This window comes from Podarcis liolepis (genome assembly GCF_965112155.1).
Source record: "Podarcis liolepis genome assembly, chromosome: 16".
NCBI lineage: Eukaryota > Metazoa > Chordata > Lepidosauria > Squamata > Lacertidae > Podarcis > Podarcis liolepis.
In genome coordinates this window covers 2391081-2412869 of record NC_139567.1, presented here as the reverse complement: position 1 = coordinate 2412869, position 21789 = coordinate 2391081, and the positions used below count along the sequence as shown (strand labels likewise).

The 21789-nt window shown below is 50.6% G+C and overlaps 1 protein-coding gene and 1 long non-coding RNA gene across 2 annotated transcripts; one reads left to right on the top strand and one right to left on the bottom strand.

The window, feature by feature from the left end:
• Nucleotides 1-4342: 4342 nt before the first annotated feature.
• Nucleotides 4343-13483, bottom strand: LOC310695836. Its single transcript, XR_014520266.1, has 3 exons — nt 12878-13483; nt 11038-11315; nt 4343-4524 (listed from the first exon to the last, which is right to left on the bottom strand). It is a non-coding gene; the product is annotated as an uncharacterized lncRNA (long non-coding RNA).
• A 16-nt stretch (nt 13484-13499) lies between these two features.
• Nucleotides 13500-20305, top strand: EGR3 (early growth response 3). Its single transcript, XM_083480613.1, is given in 4 exon segments — nt 13500-14274; nt 15446-15448; nt 15451-15591; nt 16622-20305. Coding segments are annotated over 4 exon segments (1389 nt in total). The 5' UTR covers nt 13500-14114; the 3' UTR covers nt 17707-20305.
• The last annotated feature ends 1484 nt before the right edge of the window (nt 20306-21789 follow it).

Below are 21789 nucleotides of genomic sequence, written 5' to 3'. Positions count from 1 at the left end.
GATTCATCTGCTGTAACACCAGAGTCAAGATCCTGATGGATGCAAGCGATTTTATCCTCAAAATGCCTTGCAAACAAGTCACAGCAAGCTGCCATTGGTTCTGCCACCTCCTTTGAGCCAGACTATAACAGGCCCCACACTACTCAGAAAAGCTCTGCTGGATGACACAATGAGAATATTCCCCAAACCAAACACAAGCACTTATATCTACCACCTGAAGTGTTGGCGGTATAGAAAAGATTTTTCAGCACCTCTAGAATATGCTCAAGTTCTTGCTTTGGCAAGTCTCCAAAGGGAAATGTATTCCATTATAATAGAGCAGTGACTGAGGACAGCCCCCCCACCCCCCTTCTCTAACAAGCATGGCACTCATAAGCCATAGTCCAAAGAGCACTCACTCTCTGCTGATTTAAGTATCAAATCAGGACATAGAGAGCAGGTAGAATATAGTAGGTAAGCCACTGATGGCTTTCCAAATTCTGAAGCACCAAATGAATGTGCTGCTTGTGAACCATCTCCTTAAGGAGAGGAGCTGTCATGTTCAATTCTAGCCTCAAGCAATCTTCAAAGACAGCTCTACACAGCTAGTACTGTAGTACTCTAGCAACTTACCCAATTACAGGGTTCAACATACAGTTTATTTCACATTTAAGGCCTTGTCATTTTCAGCCTTCATATGCCCATACATGTTTTGTAGAAGTCACAGGAAAGACTTAAAAATAACTGGAAAAAAGTGAGCAAGCCACATTTCCTGCTCACTCCCCCTCCCTGAACATGTCTCTCCATCCCTCAGTCTTGGGACATTCCTACAGTGATACTACTTCAGACCAGAGGAACAGCCAACAGCTGGACAAGCAATAAAGAGATTCAGGACTGGCCTCTCTCTCTCTCTCTCTCTCTCTCTCTCTCTCTGTGTGTGTGTGTGTGTGTGTGTAAACTATTAACTCCTTTGTTTTACACTCTGAACAGAGCTGCCATCCTGAGAGGCAGGGACTTTATCAATCAAACAACTCAGTCTCTAATTAAAATGTGTGTGCGCGAGACTTTTTAAACCATCTGTTTAGATTATTAGTGAGGAGTAGTATTTTTCTCCATCCACCCCCCTTCCCTGAACTTGGTGGCAGAAGATGTCTGAGGCAAAAGGTGTAGCTAGCAATGTGTTCACACACTGCCTGCTCTTTTGCCCCTCCACCCACAGTAGACTCATCATCTCCCCAGGCAACTCTCTCTCTATATTCACACTGTTTGGTACCATGCATGTGGAGCAATGCCAGGTTTGGGGCTGGGCTTCCTGGCACTCAGATGGATGCAGGGCTGGAACCTGCCTTTCACCATCTCACAGGGTGAGGACGGCTTGGGCCAGTGCCTGCTTGCTCCTGCACAGTAATTACGGATAGAAATTCTCACCTGTGCCTGCCAATAGAAGAAAGCAAACACTCAGTCCCTCCACTATAAAGTCTGGAGCAACTTTTTTATTGTTATTGTTCTGCGTTTGGGGTTAGGCCGTGGGGAAGTGGGTGGTACCACAGCGCTTAGAGTCAAGGGAACAGGCCTGATCTGCACATATCTCACCTCACCTGTGTGCAATCTTAGTCCCCCAAGGCTGGGGAGGGGGGGAGGGAAGGATTAACCATACTTTAAGAAGAAGGTTTCCTTGTAGCACCTCATAGCTTGTCACTTGCTGATCTGGCTTTACAAGAGCTAGACAGATTTTTTTCACAGGAGCAGAATAAACGTGAATGTATGAAGAGCGCGCTCATTGCTGATCTCTTTTTGTGGGGTGAAAGGCAGCTATTAGTCCTTCTCTCGGCCTCAGTTCTCCACCTGTAAATCAAGAGCTGATATGTCTAACCCTTCTCTTCCCTTGGAGCAAGGAGGGTTACTATAAAAAAAACAAAAGATGCAATGATGGCTGTTGTAATGGGATCTATGCATACAACAATTGGTTCTGTTCCAAGCACACCTACAAAATGTACCTATTAAAAGCTTCTTTGTAAGACACGTCTACCAAGCATTGTGTCCAAAGATGCGGATAGCAAAGAAGCCCTTGTTCCATTGCCCAAGGTGACTTAGAAGAAAGTGGAAATAGGGAATTCAGTTGCTGTTGCATGAAATTTATGTGGCCAAGAAGGTGGAAAGGACCAACACCATTAACTTAACCCTTTGGCCCTCTCTCAAGAAGGTAAAAATATCTATCTTTCACATATCCTATTGTTACTTTCCATACTGAAGCGCCTACAAGTATCTATTGGTTAGAAATTGTCCAATTGCACTCTGGTGCTTTTACATCAGATGTAAAATATCTATTTGTTTCTAAAAATATTTATGTCTTGCTTTTATTTTATTTTTACATTATTTTATTAATTTCCTATATTAAAACCCAAATATAAACATGTCAAAGTGAATACAATGTTACAGAGACATTTGGGTACATCACTAGTTAAGGTTCTGCTTTTCCTATTTTCACCAGAGTTTTAACTTGACCTGTTTGAAGGTGTTTTCATATTACATCAGGAACAAATAGTTAAGAGAGTTCCAAAGATCAACATACTGTAGTGGTAGTGATTTATCATAGTTTGTTTGTTATCACACATAACAAAATTAAGCCAATCTGAGATAAACTTGTATTTCCTATTTCCTCTGGCCACTCTCAATTTATTTGTCATTTTTTCTACTAAAGCGCTACTCCAAATTTTGTTATATACCCTGATTTTCAACCCCATAGGTTAAAATAGAATCAAAATAAAACACTAATAAAATTTAATGTCCAAAAACCAAATTAAAAATATACTGTAGTTAAAACTGAGAGCACAATAAGATGCAGTCAGTCAGTCAGTCAATAGAAGAAGAAATATAGCCAAACCCAAAAGCCAGACAAATTCTTGAGAGCCCACCTGAAGAGAGAGGGAAGCCAGGCAAATCTCCCTAGGGAGGCAGTCCCACAACCTGAGTGCCACAACTAAGAGCACCCTTTCCATTGCCCCACCAACCTCAGTTGGCCCTCAGCCAGCCCCCATTGGCCTGCCTTCTGACTTCCCTTCTGTTGGTCTCCCAGTGGACACCAGCCAGAGCTGCCTGTGCGGCATCCAACCAAGCAAGCCTGGAGATGCAAAGGGCAGGTGCTGAAGACCACGGGGGAGGAGGTGGGTCTTCCTTTAACTTTTAACAGCTCAGCTGAGCTTAAGGACAAAAGAAGCAGCTTTTATGGAGTCAGACCACGGGTCCATCTAGCTCAGAATGGTCAACTCTGCACTGACTGGCAGCACCTTTTCAACATGTCAGGCAGGGGGCCTCTTAGAGATGCCAGGCATTGAACATGGGACCTTCTCGATGCAAGGCCAGTGCTCTGAGGCCACTGAGCTATGGCCCTTCCCCTTCAGTACTCCTTAGGATGCTTCTCCCCAGCACCAGACCACTGAGTTTTAAAAGCAGCACAACCCAATCCTATGCATGTTTACTTGTCAAGAAGTTACTCCCAAGTTAGGGTGTATAGGATTACAGCTCAAGTCTGATTTAAAGCTCCCAAATCAGACAACAGAAGTATCAATTGACTTGATATCCTCAGCCTTTGCATGCCATAACACACCAAGATAAGGCACATAATTATTATATCGACTGTATTTGGAAAGCAATAAAGAAAGAAAATATTTGTATCCTACTGGAGTGGCATTAGGTGTTTTGCTGCCACATGCACAATATTAGAATGGTATGCTGACTTCAATCACCCCAAAGCCTTCCTGCATTTCTATAGCCAAAGCAGCAGCAGCCCATGTTGTTGTTTCCAGATAATCTTCTCTTCTTTGTACCTGTCAAAGAAGAGCACTGTCACCTCCTCCACACTTATTTATTACACAAGGGGGACCTGCAACAAAATGTTGCAGTATTGATTGCTCCCTTTCAAAGTTTCAGCCAGCCATGGCCTTTTCCAGGACACTCCATTTCTTTCTCCTCCATTCCTCTCCTCAGCAGACACTCCGCATTTTGTGTGCCACTGAGCATGCTCACTCCTCGTGGGGCTGTTTTTGTGGTTCTCCCCATTGCATTTCCCCCTCCCCAAATATTTCTTTTACCCTTGCAAACGTTAAGATTCCCCAAGCCTACTGCTACCTCCTTCTTGTGCGTGTGCTACTGTTTTGAGTATGTAAGATTTCATACTTGGAGATTGCTGCTAGTATCTACACCCTCCTTTATCTTACAAAAACCCTGTGAGGAAGGCCAGACCAAGAGACAGTGACTGCCCTAAGGGTTCCCAGTGAGTTTTATTACCGAGTGAGGATTTGAACTTGAGGTCTCCTCTGTCCTAGCCCAACATCATGTTGAAAGTGTACAGTAACAGCAAGGATTATTCAGTTTGTAACTTAAGAATTTGTGAAATAGCCAAGAGGGGGTGGGGGGTGTTGCTTAGCAACCCGGAAGAGTAGCATGTTGTTTGCTGAGGTAGCATGTGCCCTGATTGGCTGTGTGGATCTCAGGGAGCTTTTCCTCTCTAGGTTTGGTTGAGTATCTCCCTGCGATGTACAAGGCCTGCAGGAATAAAGACAAAACCTCTCTGTTTATTTCTCCTCAATTGTACACTGCTTTTGTTCAAGTTTCCTCAGTAAATTGTTACCAAGACTGTTCCTTTTGGACTCTGTTATTTAAGTGATTCTGCTAACAGTGCTGTTGTAATCATTGACTTTACTAACACACCACCCTAGACCTCACATCAGCCATGCGCCCTGCCTCACCCTTGGACACACTGTGCTCCCATTCCTGTTGACTGGCCTCTCCTCATCTCTGACTGCCAGGCCACCCGCCTTTCCTCTACCATCTCCCATTCCTTTGGAGGAGGGGCTTCAAGACAAGGAAACCCCTTCCTGTTGCCTAAGGGACTGCATCCCATAGAATGCTCCCCCAAGTAGGCACTAGGAGTGAAACTGGGCTTTGGTAGACATCACTCCTAAGAACAAAGCTGATGTCATAAGATGGTGCAGAGCTCTAGAAACCTAGAAGCTGGTTACTAGAAAGGGATTGTTTGCAGAGGCAATACTAGAAATATGAGGTGAGGTTTCTGCAGGCCATTAAGCACAGCAAACAGGAAGACAGACAAATATGACTTATGGGGGCAAATAACGGTGTTGTACAGCTCTTGTTCATTGTGGGGATGATTAGGAAGGCAGGAGAGGATATATTATTTAATAATCTCCTTCCTAACTTGCACTAGCAAGTTCCATATTCTAGCAGAGTTCCAAACATCCCCCTTTTTAAATTAGGCAGTGATGAGCTTGTTGCTGACTCATCTGAGTCTTCCTTCCTTCCTGGTAAAATCCCTTCTACTGCCTCTTAAAAAGAATAAACACAAGAATCTGATTAACGTTAATATAAAAGTAGTTTACTCTCAGATTCATTCAGGTTCACAGACCTATCCCTGAAGGCAGGCTTAGGTTACATAACAACTAGAACTATTCCATAAAGAAGCGAGTCCCAAGTGACTGCGGCTAAGCAGTCACTTCTCCAAACACACAGCAACATCCAAAATGGAGAACACACACACTAATCAGAACATGGAGGCCGTGTGCTCCTCCATGCTAGTACAACACACCACACCCTTTTCAAGTCTGTCCCAGCTCAGGAGGAAACAGGAAGCCTTCTCCTGGTGGGACAAAACATCCCCTAACATGTCCACTGTAGGGATGTTGTACTTGACTGCAATTTTACATCCCACATTCATGTCAATCAGGCTTTTCCAGGTGAATGCCCAAGTGAATTGTGCCCCACCCCCTTAATTACAGAAAGGGTCCCATTTAAATTTTCTTCCGGTGGCAACAAAATGTGTTGGATCCACACTGGCTATGTGGACCCCAAAAGTGGATCCTGAAACAATACCTGTGAGTATAGGATGGTATATAAATTCAATTAGTAGTAGTAGTGGTGGTGGTGGTAGTATGTTAGCTGTTCAGGGTTCCAATAAGTCACATCCTTTCCCAGGATACTCTATTCTGTGGCCACTGAGCATGCTCACTTCTCTTTCTTTAAAAAATATTTTTAATTAAGTTTCATATTACCAAATTAAACACATCAAACCAATTAATCCAAATTATAATACATATCATATAATCCCATTGTTTTCCAAATTATAAATTTTTGTGTGGGGTACCCATGCTTCTTGATAGGCAGGAGTCCAATCCTCGAATACAGTGGTGCCTCGCAAGACGAAAATAATCCGTTCCGCGAGTCTCTTCGTCTAGCGGTTTTTTCGTCTTGCGAAGCAACCCTATTAGCGACTTAGCAGATTAACGCTATTAGTGGTTTAGCAGCTATTAAAGGCTTAGCGGCTTAGTGGCTAAAAGGCTATTAGCGGCTTAGCGGCTTAGAAAAAGGGGGGGCGAAACAAAATCGCAAGACTTGCAAGACGTTTTCGTCTTGCGAAGCAAGCCCATAGGGAAATTCGTCTTGCAAAGCGCATCAAAAAACGGAAAACCCTTTCGTCTAGCGGGTTTTTCGTCTTGTGAGGCATTCGTCTTGCGGGGCACCACTGTATTTCTGCTGCTTTCATATTAAGAATGATATTTCCAGTCCCCTTTTCTCAATCCTTGTCGTTACACATTTTCCTTTTCATTCACCTCCGAGTTGCTCCGCAAGTGGGTTGAAAAAAACAGTTTTATTTGTATTTCTGTGTGGGCTTTGTACTGCTTTCTCGTAAATCACTCTCATCCAATAGTCCAGGCATTTCCGCTCAAGCAAGCAATCGCCATCTTGTCGTTCCGATGAAATACAGTCTAAAAGCTCACTCTTTAACTTTCCCGACCTGTTGCATCGTAAATTAGTCTTTTTCCAGGAGGGCTGCCCCCTCCAGTTCGCAATCTCTTCGAAAATAATAAATCTTCGGCTCGTCCTCCCCAAGACCAAACCTCCTGCAACACAGGTCTCATATCAAATCTCCATTCTTACTGCATCACAGAGAGAACCCTTCTTCTTTCCAAATCCTTTACAGAGTAAAACCTTTTAGTTCATATTATTCCCACACAGTTCATTTTTAGTCCCATTTGCCAATTAGTTGCTGTGACAGATCTTCTAAGAGGGACGGTTATTAGTTAATCACATAGAACAAAAAAAAAGTCATCCCCCCCCCTTTCAGTTCCGTTGCATTCCATTCCACATACCATGTCCGTAGTACTTTGATGTAATCTTCCGTCTCAGTCTTCTTCATTTCAGTGGTAAAATTGTTAGCAGATAAAAACCTCCTGCCTCTCTTGAAGCATGTGCGTTATCTTTCACCAATTTTTTTCCTTTTAAGTAACGCAACTAGTTTCGCACCTGGAAGCAGCTTTGGAGGAGTTCCGAGGCCCGCCGAGGGTTGTGCACCCAGTGCCTCACCCCCTCCTTCTTCTGAACTCAGGGGTGATTTATGGCAACAGCGGGTGAAAACTGCATCTCTCCCGCCTGGAGAGATGAGGGAGACTGATTTACTCCCCATAATCAGCCTCTAATTACAGTGGTGCCTCGCAAGACGAAAAGAATCCATTCTGTGATTCTCTTCGTCTAGCGGTTTTTTCGTCTTGCGAAGCAAGCCCATTGACGGATTAGCGCTATTAGCGCTATTAGCGGCTTATCTGCTGATCGGATCAGCTGATAAGTGGCTTAGCGGCTTAGAAAAAGGAGGGGGGAAGGGGAAAAAACCCGCAGGAACTCACAAGGCATTGTTGTCTTGCGAAGCAAGCCCATAGGAAATTTGTTTTGCGAAGCACCTCCAAAACGGAAAACTCTTTCGTCTAGCGAGTTTTCCGTCTTGCGAGGCATTCGTCTTGCGGGTGTGGCTGGATAGATGTTAATATCCACCATCTTCCAAGGCGCCCCTAGCGCCCCCCCCCCAGCATGCTCAGTTCTCACTGGGCTGTTTGAGGCATTTGTCCCTTATACAATTTTTCTCACACCCCCAATATGTTTTTGTACTTTAGCAAACCTTGGGGATTCCCCAAACCTGCAGATTCCTCCCTCTTATGGTGTCGCTTTTTTCTTCATAAGGATCCACACTTGAATAATGAGTTTGCTATTAGTATGCAGGATTGCTCCTGTGAATTGCCTGACTTGGTTGTTTTAAATATGTACTATATGCCACCTTCCTACCAAAACAAAAACCCCAATAGTGCTTTTCACTCACCACTTTCCCTCACTTCCAGAAAGCCCAATAAATTTCCTACATAATCTGAGAGGTATGCCTCATCAACCATGACAGACGAAAGCATGTATTTCTTCACAGAACACGCAATTAAAGTATGGGATTCACTGTGACAATGTGCAATGGTGTCCACATTAAAAAGGGAATAAACAAATGCATGGGGGAACATGTCTAAATTGAACCTCCAGGCTCAGGTGCAGTATACCTCTGAATAGCAGTTATTATGGGGAAGATGACAGCACAGGAGGGTGATTTTCTTAATGTCCTACTTGTGATGCCTCTTGGAAACATCTTGTTGGGTACCCTGTGAAGCAGAGCTCTTCTTATGTTCTAGGTGGACATTGGGGTGCACAACTTAGATCACACACCGCATAATCACTGGAGTCCCCAGTTGTTTTCACACATGCACCCAGTGGGTTCCAGTAAGGCCAGCCTGAATGTCACAATTCCTGAGAAGCTCTCCTGTTAGACATTCATCTGGCTACTACACCCAGCAGTGACCCTCTCATGAGAGAAGATGCAGTGCTTGCATTGGGCAGTAGATTTCCCTCACCCTAGAGGGTGGAAGGTAGGCATGTACGGGGGGGGGGGATGAAATTATTCACCAGGTTGTGCCCAACATAAGCCTCACTCAAATGTGCTGTGGGTTAAATTAAATGATGGGTGGGATGCCATAAGGATTCCCCCCCCCCCAATTCACACACATCCCAAATGCCCTGCCAAGCTGTGCCCACAGTCTAAAGGAAGGGGACAGGATAATCTGTCCTGCTTTGTGTGAGGATGCCTTGAGTGCTGTGTGGTTTCACTGCTGAAGTAGGTTTATTTTGAATAAGATCCTGGACGCCTACTGACTAGACCACAGGGAGCAGGCAGCCGAAACCTCCACAGTTTGCCCACAACAGGAAGGTCTAGTGCCCACTTCCAGAAAGCTTGCAAGCAGTTGGCCCTCTGCCCTTATCAGGCAGTGAGGTCACAGATTCCTACTCCTCCACTGAGAAGCAGAAGCAACATCAGATTTGGGGGGAGGGAGGGCAGCACAAATGAGCTTTGGGAGTAGTTTTGGAGTGGGAAAGCTCTTGAGATCTATTCCAGAATAAGGATGCTGACATGTTGCCCTTTTAAGTTTAGTCTGTTCATTTAAACCCAGTGAGACTTACTTTCAAGTAAACATGCTGAGGATTGCAGTACAAATTGATAAGGGGAAATGTTTTTTTTATTGTTGCTTTATTATTATTAATAATATTTTAAGAGCAGTTCTCATTTTCCTATTTTAAAGCTCATAATCTAGCAATTTAATCAACACAACTCAAATTCTCTCTCTCACACACACACATGTGATTTGTATTTTTGCTGTGTGTACCTATTTATCATGTTTTCTTGTAAAGAGACACTGAAGCTCCTATCCTAAACATATTTCCTGGGAAACCCCAACTGTACACAGGAGGACTGGCTTGTAGAGTAACCAGGCACAGGATTCCACTGTCAGTTCTGTTCGCCATAAGCGTGTACAGCACTTGTTATCTCCAATTTATTTGCACCCCGCCTTTCAGCCATGGCGTCCCAGGGCGGCTCACAAATGAAACATCAAGCCGAAGCCATACAGCTGTCACTTTAAACAGCAAATAACTGCTGCCGAGTGCCTTCTCTCTAATAATAATCTGGATGGGTTTCCCCAGCCACTCTGGGCAGCTTCCAACAGAATATTAAAATACAATAGTCAATTAAACTTTAAACAAACTCGCATAGTCTGAAATACAGGCCGGAGAAGCATCCCTCCCCCTTGGGATGGGGAGGGGGTACATAGGCAGTGGACTCTCCTTCCTTGGAGGTTTCTAGGCAGAGGCTGGATGGTCATCGGCCATGGATGCTTCTGGTGAGATTCCTGCTAGATGACTCGGGGGGACCCCTCCAACTTCACAGTTCTACGGATCTTTGGCGCTGGCTTGCTCCATTAGTTTAACTTGGGGGGGGGAGAGAGAGAGATTGCAATCGTGCTATGTGCACCGAGAGAGGAAGGGGGGGGCACTAGCAGGAGAACTAGCAGGAGAACATTGATTTCCCTCGGCAGCTCTGCGGGGAAGGAGGGAGCAGAGCAGACTGGGCTCCTTCCTCGCCGCAAGATCCTGGCTGCGGGGCGCAATTCGGCTGGCCGGGCCCAGGCCCGCGGGGCTCCTCCGCGCTCCCCTCCCCCGGCCGGCGCCTGCAAAGGCTGCGGGTTCCGCTGCGCCTCCGTCTCTCTTTCCACTGGTAGCGAGAGCGGGGGGGGGGGGGAGAGGCCACCCGGGAGCCGGAACCGGGCGCCAAATAAGGAGAGCGGGGCGGGCCCGGATCCTGGCCTTGTATGGCGCTTCCCCTCGGCGGGCGGCCCAGCCGAGCCCGCGGCGGCGCCTCGCCCCCCCCCCCCAGCACCTGCCTGCTCCTCTCCCTCCCGCCTCTTGCGCCCCGTCCCGCGCGCGACCCTGGCCCGGCTCCGGCGCCGCGGCTGCCTCTCCCCCCCCCCCTCCCAAAGGACGCCTCGAGTCCCGAGCCAAGTCTCCGCGCTGCCGGCCCGCGCGCGCGCGCTTCTGCTCGAATCCGGTTTGGGGGGAGGGGGCGCGCATCCACCTGCCGGGTGGGGGGGAGGGGGAAGCGGCTCTTGCACCGGGACGAGGGCTTTGACTCCCCCCCCCCCATCTTGGGACTTGCGCAGGAGTCCCGTTGCAGGACCGAGGTCATCCAGCATCGCCTGCCGGGGAGAGTGGAATCCAAAGGGGCGCCCGCCCCACCCAGAACTGGGAACCCCCCCCCCCCAGAGGGGAGGCAGGATTGACTGCAAAGCTCAAAACGTCTGTTTTTAACGAGATAAAGTCGTTCCCTCCCGCCAAAAGAAGTGTCCCCACCTCCATTTTTCTTAATACGTTTGTCGTGGTTGGTTTCCAGCACTTCATAGTAACCAGATATCTAGGCGCTCTTGGGGAATGATCCAGGTAACAGCTTCGTCGTCTTAGAAGTAAATGGGGGGGGCGCCTCATAGTAGCCCATAAGTTAGTCAGCAACGCTTTCGACGCCCCAAACCTTCTCAGGAAACGGCCTGAAGGGTGACGAGGCCGCCGCCTGGCTGAAGCTAAGCAGGACTGGGTCTGCTGGGTGGGTGATCTCCTGCGACCACGTGTAGCCACTTTGGGTTCCATAACAGGAAGAAGGGTGGAATAGAAAATGTAAGGAACAAATAAAGAAATGAAATGGGCAAACACGCAAATACCCCAAACAAATCCAACTCTCCTGAAGGATTACAGCCTGAGATTGCAGTCCTGCGCACACGGGCTCACAGCCCAATCCTAGCCACGTCCATCGAGAATTACTGCGCTCTCGAAGTTAGCGCTGCAGCCTCGCGTGGAACTAACCCTCCATCAAGCGCGGTAGGGCTTGTTTCTGGGTAAAGACACCTAAAACAGCTCAGTTGGGATAACTCAGTTGGTAGAGCATGAGATTCGTAAGTTCAGAGTCGTGGGTTCGAGCCCCACATGGAATAAAATCATAGAGCTGTACAGCTGGAAGTGACCGCGAGAGTCATCTAGTCCAACCCCTGCGATGCAGGACTCTTGCCCAACATGGGGCTCGAACCCTCGACCATGGCATGAAGAGTCTCATGCTCTACCAGCTGAGCCACCAAGGAGTAAAAGGTTCCTGCCTTGCAAGGGGTTGGACTAGATGACCCTCGTGGTCCCTTCTTACATTTCTAGGATTTTAAGATCGGGACTGTAAGGCATCTTGGCGCTGTGCCTCGCCCTCGACCATCACCCCAAGTAGAAATCCCCAAGTAGAATTACACGTGCCCTAAAGTTAAAGAAGAAGCAGCCTATGCGTGTCTGATCTCCGGAGATGCTCTTCTCAGCCTCCTCGCGCGCTCCTGCCCCGCCACTCGCTTCTCTCCCCCTCCCTTTGCCAAATCCAGGTTTCCTTCCAGCGTGCATTTCACTCCCGTTGCAGAGCTGGCCGTGCAGGAGTTGGGTAAGTCGAGCTATTGCAACATATAATTTTTCCATACATTTGCTACATAACTCGGAGGGTTTTATTTAAAGATAGCATCAGTTGGCACACTTAGCACGAAACCACCTAATTACTGACGCCTCACAAGTGCCAAACTTTAAACCGGGAGGAGGGGAGGGCTAGCAATCACTGACAAAGTGCTGCTTGCTTGAAATTGCTCGATATACTATATTGCTGCGTCTGATTTCCAGCCGAGAATTATTGCAGCGGGGGGAGGGAAGGGGGGCAACGTCGGCGGCGAACAAGGCGAGGGAAATCCGAGTCTGCCATGGCCTTCCTATTTGCATCCGACCTCGACTCCCACAAAAGCAGCGGCTGCAGCGGCTGACGCTTCTTGGCAACCGGCTTTGTTCCCTGGTTTAGACCAGGGCGAGGGTCCGCGAGGATCTCCGCTCTGCCCAAAGCTTTGGCCTGTTCGCTCTGGAGCCTTGCGCTGCGTTTCTTACGGCCTGCTTATTCATTTATAAAATCAGCCCGCCAGGTGGTTAGCCTTTCCAGGTAGATCTACCTCACCATGTTGTTTTGAGGATGAGGGGGGAACTTTTTAGGCCAGGGGTGACTAAGCTGCGGGCGGCTCTGCAGATGTTCCTGGACGGTATCAACAGTTACCCCTGATCCCTCATCCCTGCTTTTAGGCCACACTGGGCTCCTTTGGAGCTTAGCGGATCGGGGCGTTGGGCGTACCATTACCGACTGCCTGGCGTTCAGGCCTATTCGCTCTACGGTGCGTTTTCATAGATCTCTCTGCGCAGCTCCAGCGCTCGGGGGACGCGCAGGGCGAGCCCCAAAGGAAGGACCTTGCTGTGGCTGGAAGGGGGTCCTGGCGGGGCGGCGGGGTCCGGCCCCTCCGGCTGCTCGTCTGGTGCGGAGAGGCGCCTTCTTCGCGGCTCGGATCCCGCGGCGTGCGCACGGGTCTGTGGATGCAATCCAAAGCTCAAGAGGGCAGCGGCAGCACAGCGGAGCTGTTTAGCAATGGGCGCTGTGAAAACAAGGGCGCGTGTCTGTCTGCTGCGGAGGCGCGTTATTCACCCCCGCTTCCTCCTCCTCCTCCTCCTCCTCCCCGAAGACGAGCACGAGGTAAATAGTGCTGGGGGAAGCGCGCCGGGGGCGTGGGGCGCTGGCCAGCCCGGGCCCTTCGCCGGGTGGGGAGAGGCCGGTCCGCCGCCTGGCGATGCTTTGCAAGCCAGGCAGGCGCGTGGAGCCGAGGGCGGCCTCCGGAGAGCCCCCCGAGCGGCGCCCCGTCCTTGCCCCCCGGCCAGCTGGCCGGCTCCGGGCTCTCCCTTCGCCCGGCCGGGGGCTGCGGCGGCGGCGGCGGCAGCGCGCAGCTCTGGCTGCTTCCTGCTTTCGAAACGTTCCATTGTGAGGAGCTTCCATTGTGACGTCTCGGCTTCGGCGCCGCTTTATCTGTCCATATATGGGCAGCTACGTCACGGAGCTTTCCCGTCGCTCACATAAATAGGCTAGCGGATTTCCCTGGCTGAGCATTTGGGCTGCAGTGAGGGAACCTGCTGAACGAGCGAGAGAAGAAGGCAGGGAAGGAAGAGCGAGGCCGGGGAGGAGGAGGAGGAGGAGGGGAGGCAGGGAGGGATTAAAGACTCCCACCATCTTCTGCCATCACATCTGCAAAGCAGATCGGGACTCCCACCTCCTCCCTTCAGGAAACACCTCCGGGGATCCACCGAGGATTGCGCGCCCCCGCCGACCACCCACCTTCCCACCCTCCTCCGCCAACTGGCCCCCTCCCCGGGCCCACAGCGCCTTCTTTCCTCCCCCAGCAGCGCCCCCCCCCCTTGCCGCCGCAACTTTTCTCTCGCATGGTCTCCTTCGCACGGATTTGCCACGCGGATGCCGCCTTGTCAGGAGCGGAGCTCGGAGCCGCTTTGAACCCGCCGCCGCCGCAGCCTCCTTCTCCTCTTCCTCCAGTGCTATGACAGGCAAACTCGTGGATAAGCTGCCAGGGACCATGAACACTTTGATGAACCAGTTGCCTGACAATTTGTACCCCGAGGAGATCCCCAACTCTCTGAACATCTTCTCCAGCAACGGCGAGGCGTCGGTGGCTCACTATAATAACCAGATGGCGACAGGTAAAGAAGGAAGGGGGAGGGAGGGAGGGAGGGAGGGGGCGAAGCATGTCGCTCTGTCGGGGGTGGGTGGGCGGGCGGTGAAGGCTTCGCGGGCAAAGAGAGGCCGGAGCTGAGCCTGTGGATCTGCCCCTACCCCCATCTCCCATCCATCCCTCCACCGCCTCCTCTGCGCGCTGGAGCCATTGCTGCTGCCGCTGCGCTGGCGGGCTCCGGAGGAGAGGGGCAGGCAGGAACTCCCAGCGGGGGGAGAAGCTGGAAGGTACGGTGGGGAAGGGGCTGGCAGGCCGGGCGAGCGAGCGAGCGAGGGGCCCTTGGAAGCCGCCCTTCTCCCTCGCGCCCCTTGGACTTTGCCCTTTGGAGGCCTCGCCACGGGTCTCTCGGGCCGTGGGGCTGATTCGCCCTTCTCCCCTGCAAGTCCTTCGCATGCATGTCCGTGTGTGTGTGTTTCCCCGTGTCTGGTGGTCCTTGTGCGCGTGTCTCTGTCTCCCTCTCCGTGCGCTGTGGCTTCTCTGTGGCACAGGCTGCCATCGCCGCGCGGGCACCCCTCCTCCCTGGGCACACGCACACAACCCAGCACCCCCCCCCCATTCTCCTGCCTCGTTTTAGCTATACGTATACAGAAATCATGTCGGAACGAGAAGCGGGTGGGAGCGGGTGAGGGGGATCTTCTTTTTCTGTTTCCCAACGTGGGGAGGTTTCTCGGAGGAGGATTCCTGGAGTCGGAGAAGGGGGTAGGCAAAGAGGAGAACTGAGGTTGGGGCCGGGAGAGGAGGGGGCTTCCTCGGCCTCCATCTCTCGTGCCCGAGCCATCCGGGGCAGGTGAAGTTGCGTCGGCTCTTTCTGGACGCCGCCAGGGAAGTGGAGGGGACGCTGGGCACCCGCGCGGACTGCGCCGGGAGGCGAGAGGTCTGCGCGCTGGGCTGGAGCCTCTTTTGCTGCAAGCGTTGCTGTGAGAGCAGACCCGGTTCGGTTCTGCCTGGCCTCACCCGCACAAGCAGTGCAGGGCTCTCTCATTTCGATCAACCAACACTCCCCCCCCCGGCCAAGTCGCAACCCCTCCTCTCCACAGTATTGCTTGATCTCCCCCGCCACCCCTAAAAAGAGAGCGAGAGAGACAGAGAAAGAAAAAACACCCTCCCCCTTATATTTTTCATAACTGGTCTCGACGCAGAAATCACGGCAAGTTTGTAAAGCTCTGCTGGAAGTCCCGGTCTGCGTCGGTGGGGTGGGAAAACGCCTGGAGAGCAGCAGAGAGAAAGAGAGAACGAGAGGCAGACCAGTTCGCTCTTGGCAGCCTGAGCCTACCTGTAACTTCAGGTACCTGCTTCCTCCTGACCCCGCTTCTCCTCCTCCTCCTCCTGCTCCCTCTCCCAATCTTCCCCCCTCTCTCCCCGGGGTTGTGTTCTCGTCGGACCTCTCCCTAAGTACACAGACACCCGACCAGCGTTGCCCGATGCCTTGGAGGCTCAAGTACGTAGGAAACTCGGAGGCTCGTCCGGCGGCTCCGGCAGTGGAGTCGCCTCCCTGCTCCCCTTCCCAGGTTCCCATGAAGATGGCCTGTGCAGATTACGTTAGCTGCTTGTGTGTGCGCGCTTAGATATTCTCTCGCGCGTGTGTCTGTCTCGTCTGGGTGTGTGTACGTATGTCACTAACGTGTGTGTTTGTACATGCTTGCATTTCGTACCCAGGCAAGTGCCACAGTTGTATGTTGTTGCTTTCTAGCGTTCCAAGTGCGCGCGCGCATATGGCGGAGTACATGTATGCCGCCCTATATGTGCGTGTGGTGCGTGTGCTGAAATCGTTACAGACACATACATATCACATATCTGTGTGAGAGCTGGTGTGCTTGTGTGCATACGTGGCTATGTAGAGATGCACAGTCCAGACTCCTTGGAAGTTAGAGCCTCCGTTTCCCGGCACTTGTTGGGCGCCCGGGCGGCGGATCAGCCTTTGATCGGGTTTTGTGTGCCCCTCCCCTGTAGGATCCCGATCTTTGAGCAGATACACTCAAGGGCTCCGCCTCCCCGGCCTCCCGACGGCGGCTCTTTCCTTGTGTCTGCACCTGATCTGTCTCGTGTGCAAGACCATGTGCTGGAGGCGGTGCTGCTCAGCTTCTGCCCGCGCCTTCCCATCGCTTTGCAGGATTCGGACTTCCAAACTGGGGGGGGGGGGGGGAATCCCACCTACGCCCAATGAATTCTCCCTTGTCTAAATAAGGGCCCCTTCCCCGCAACCCGACGACTCCCCCTGCCCCGCAATCGCTGACCCGTTTTCTTTCTTTCTTCCGTCCTTCCTTCCTTTCCCCTTTTCTCCCCGCTCTGGCTTCTCTCCTTCTCGCCCTCCGCAGATAATGTTATGGATATTGGCTTAGCCAACGACAAGTCCGGCCAAGACCTGTCGTCGTACTCGGGCTCCTTCCAGCCCGCCCCCGGCGGCAACAAAACGGTGACCTACCTGGGCAAGTTCGCCTTCGACTCGCCGTCCAACTGGTGCCAGGACAACATCATCAGCCTGATGAGCGCGGGCATCCTGGGGGTGCCTCCGCCGCCGCCGCCCTCCTCCAGCGCGCAGGCCTCGACGGGCAGCATGGTGCAGGTCCAGAGCCAGGGCGACGTCGAAGGCATGTACCCAGCGCTGCCCCCTTATTCCACCTGCAGTGACCTTTACGCGGGCGAGCCGGTGCCCTTCCACGACCCGCAGGGCAACGCCGGCCTCTCCTACTCGGCGCAGGATTACCAAGGGGCCAAGCCCGGCGGCGGCGGAGGCGGGGGCGGAGGCCTGGAGAGCAACCTCTTCCCCATGATCCCGGACTACAACCTCTACCACGGGCACCCCAACGACCTGGGCAGCCTCCCCGAGCACAAACCTTTCCAGAACCTGGACTCGATCCGGGTCAACCCGCCGCCCATCACCCCCCTGGAGACCATCAAAGCCTTCAAGGACAAGCAGATCCACCCGGGCTTCGGCAGCCTAGCGCAGCAGCAGCCCCCGCTCACGCTCAAGCCCATCCGGCCGCGCAAGTACCCCAACCGGCCCAGCAAGACGCCCCTGCACGAGCGGCCGCACGCCTGCCCGGCGGAGGGCTGCGACCGGCGCTTCTCGCGCTCCGACGAGCTGACGCGGCACCTGCGCATCCACACGGGCCACAAGCCCTTCCAGTGCCGCATCTGCATGCGCAGCTTCAGCCGCAGCGACCACCTCACCACGCACATCCGCACGCACACGGGCGAGAAGCCCTTCGCCTGCGAGTTCTGCGGGCGCAAGTTCGCGCGCAGCGACGAGCGCAAGAGGCATGCCAAGATCCACCTCAAGCAGAAAGAGAAGAAGGCCGACAAGGGCTCGGCGGCGGCTGTCAGCGCGCCCGGGGGGGCCGGGCCCGGCGGCTCGCCCGCCGTCTCCTCGCTGGCCCCCGTGGTCACCACCTGCGCGTGACGCTGCTCCCGCCCCGCCGAGCCCCAGTGCCTCTCCAGCGCTGTCTTTCGTGCCCACCTGGCGCAAAACCCGCCGAGCGGCGGCGGCGGCGGCAGAAGCTGTTGGCCTCCCCAGGCTCCCGCGAAAGGGATGCCTTTGCGCGCAAGCCTCTCGCCGCAGCCAAGCTGGTGGTGGGAGGAAGCCTTGAACTTTCCGCCGGATCGTCTTGATTCTCAGCGGCTTAGGAGAGGAGGGCAAGCGGGGACTGAGCCACTTCTCCCGGAGGAGCTGTCCTGGGCATGGGGTGCCTGGGGGGGGAGCTCCGTCTGGCACGTGTGAAAGGGTAGCGGATGGACACGGGAAAGCTTCCCTGGATTCCTCTCCCCCTACCCCAACAGATGCCCTTCCTCTGATCTTCCTCCTTTCCTTCTCCCTCGATGGAGGGGGGCACCAAAGCGCAGTGCGTGCTGCCCGTGGACGCCGTCTGTGCGCGTGTGTGTGCGTGCGTGCGTGTGTCAGCCTCTTGAACTGAACTTGGCTGCTTTTTAGCCAACAGTTAAGTTCCCCGTCCCCTGTGCACCATGGAGTGCCCCCCCCACCAGAGCCTTCCCCCCTCCCTTCCCAGTCCCAACGCCCTGGGGAATTGCTGGAAGAAACTGGGTGACTTTTGCAATGGATGGCGAGCCAGTCAGTCCCCTATAGGAAGGCGCTGCGGCTGCTGCTTTGCTGTGGCCGTGGCTGCCTCTGTCTTGGTCTCCCTCTCGGAGTGCCGGAGTCGCCTTGCTCTCCTTTGCCATGACTGGGGAGCAACCTGGGTGATTTCTGGCTTTTTCACATGGAGAGAGTCCTTCCTCTTTTTTCTTGGCAATTAAACCCCCTTTCCCGTAAGTCTTCCTCTTGCTCCCTTTTCTCCCTCCCTCCCCCATCCCTCCAAAAGTATTGCCCAACCTCCTCCAAACCTGTAATAAAACCAATGACACTCCCGCCCGCCCGCCGCCCCAAACACGCGCCTGTCCTTCCGCCCTCCTCGGCTGGCGCCTTCGGCCTCCTCTTCTTCCACCTTGGAAAGGAGCAGGGCTTTCCAAAACAGGCTCCGGCCCTTCCACGTCACTCTCAGCTTCCTAGTGCAGAGTGATTGTAAATAGCGACCACAGCAAAACTAGGGTCTGGGTGTTATTATATAGCTTTAAGAATTGTTGAGGGTGGGGGATGGAAGCGAGAAAGGGGTAGTAACTGGGGAAACTGGTGCCGGCCCTTCAAACTTTATTTCCTCCAAAGGAGGAGTTGGGTGGAGAGAGAGATAGAATGAAGAAACATGGATTTATCGATCCCTTTGACTAGATTTGTCACACCAAGCCCACCTTCTTGTCATCCGCTGTTGGCAGCTCTGAATGTAGCGAGAAAAGGGGGCTGGAGGGAGTCAGGCTCCCCCTGACTTGAATGTACAGGACTGCTGAGGATCCCTATTCACTTTTCTCTGAGACTAGGCTACTGTTGGGAGTGGGAAAGGCAGGAGAGTTTACAGGGTGTGTCTGTTTCGAGGGTCGGGTTTTGTGTGTGTTCATACCCTTGCCCCTTCTATTCTTCTTTAAAAGCACTGTGTGTGTGTGTGTGTGTGTGTGTGTGTGTGAGAGAGAGAGAGAGAGACACAGAGAGAGAGAGAGAGAGAGAGAGAGAGTACGTGTGCGCGTGTGAATGCGTGGTAGATTCAGATGAACTATTTAAGTGTTCATAAGACCCTTAACAAACGAATGGGAGGCGGGTTAGCAATTTCCAGGTCATTTTAGCTCACCTGGGGGATGCCATTTTGGGAAAGAGGGCTAATGGGCATCAATTTGGGATGCGTTTTGTTTTGTTTTTTGTTTTTTTTAGCACAAGGACAATTATTTCCAGAAATGCAGAAAACAGTGTTTTAAATGCGTACTTTTTATAATGTGATTTTATTGTTTTGTTTTGTTTTGATTTGATTTGGGGGTCACTTAACATAAACAGGGGTGGGGAGAGAAAGCAGTTTGCCTTTTTTCCTTTACTCCTTCTGGTACGTGCATGTCATTGCATGTCTTGCTTTGTTTTTCTTTTCTTTTCATTTGTTTTAATAAAACTGCTCAGATATTTAAGCAAAACAATGATGATAATTATAAAAAAACTTGTTGCCAAAAGGTTGTGTTTTATCCAGGTTTGATGTCTGCATGTTAAAAAGAAAATTAAAACAAACATTCTCAGAGAGAGAGAGAGAAATGCAGTCTATGTGAACTGAAAGAAACAAAAATCAGGTTTAAGTACAAAAATCTAAGGGGATGATATTTTTTGAAAGACTTTTGTATAAAGTTGAGTACTTAGGGGAAAAGAGACAAATCAGATGTAATATATTTTGTGGATGTTTTTATTTCTTGGATTTATAGTACCTTATACTAAGGTTAAAATGCTTGATATTGTGAAAAAAGTGATAATTTTCACACACATTTCATTGGCTCATTTGTCATGTAATGCAAATATGATAGTTAATGCATACAGCATTTTAAAGGGGAAAATCAGAAATATTGAACTGATGTATTGTTGTACCATTTGCACTGTGAGCAAATGCTAATGCAGTAAATATATTGTGTTTGCTGACAATCAACTTCTTGTAGTAAATATCTTTATTTATTTATTTTTAAATATCATTGTGTGCATATTATATGTTATACATTCTCTGCTTTGGAAGAAAAAATCTAGTATGTCAGGGGAAAAGAAACTGTTCACTTTAAAGGGATTAGGCATTATGAATCCTTGTAGATCTAATATGGAAATGTATTCTGGCACCGTACAGAAGTGTGCACCTTGTTTGAATTTCTTTCTGGGTCAGTATATAGGGCTTGGAAGTCAGAATGGCGGCAAAACCTCCCTTAGCACTGCAAATCACAAGAACATTTACTTGGAATTAAGCTCCATTGAAATCAAGGGGAATTACTTTCAACTAATTTAGTTTAAAACTGGACCCAATTCCCTGTTATTTAAACATGCACTTTAGATGGTGTTATCTGTGTTTGGGCTCCACCTCTTAATGTTTCCTCCTGTGTTGTGCATGTGATCTTATCTTCACTGTTATGAGTACTTTACCAGAATCACCATCACGGTGGGGGTCCCACCCCATTTCCATTTTATTCCAGAAACTGAGCAGCCACATCCATATAAATGTTAGGTAATGACTGTACACTTATTGCTCTCCATTTAAGGCAAACATTTACATTGTGACAAAAGAAGCATTTTCACTAACTCAGATGTAGGAGGGTCTTAATGGCTTAGCTGTTAATGCTCTGTCTCCTTCCCAAAGCCTCATCACTTGAGGTAAAGGAGGGAAAACAGAAAAAAAGGAATGCATTTGTGGCATGGCATGTATGGCTTAAAACATCTTCTAGACATTGTTTTTAGGAATAGTACTGTAGTGGTAACTGAAAGGATGGTGGAGGAAAATACATTCATTAGAAAACTGTAAGGAACTCAACAAAGCTTCTAAAGGACAGGTACTATCTTATAACCTATCTAGTGCTATAATCACACACACACACACACACACACACACTACCACCGTTGATTGGTCCTCTTGGCATATATATCAATGGCAGTAGTATTTGTTTTTGTTAGTGTTTTATTACTCAGCTCTCCCATCATTTGGGAAGCAGCAGAGGGTAAATTTGATGATGGTAGCTGATGTTTCTAGACAGAGGTCTACAGACCAGCTCAGCTCTCAAAGGCATTACTCTGGTTTATAGGTCTTAATCTTACTCTGGTTTATAGGTCAGATGGAGTCTGAAATGTACTTATTTCATGAGTCTGAAATGGGCTTACTTGGCTGGAATCAGCAGAACCATAGCAAAAAGCTTTTCCTTGAATGCTCCCTTTCAATATGGAGGCAAGAATGTTGCATGTCTGAATGCTGCTCTCATGGAGGGGGCAGGGTTCAAAATTCAGCCCTTTAGGAACATAGACAACAGACTTGTCAAGAGACTTCTAGGACAAACCCTTCTCCCTGACATGTTGGCATCTGTGTGCATGGTGATAGCTCTTTCTCCCGCTCCCTGTCTCTTAAATGAAACATTTCCACCTCCACAGTGAAGGGGTACA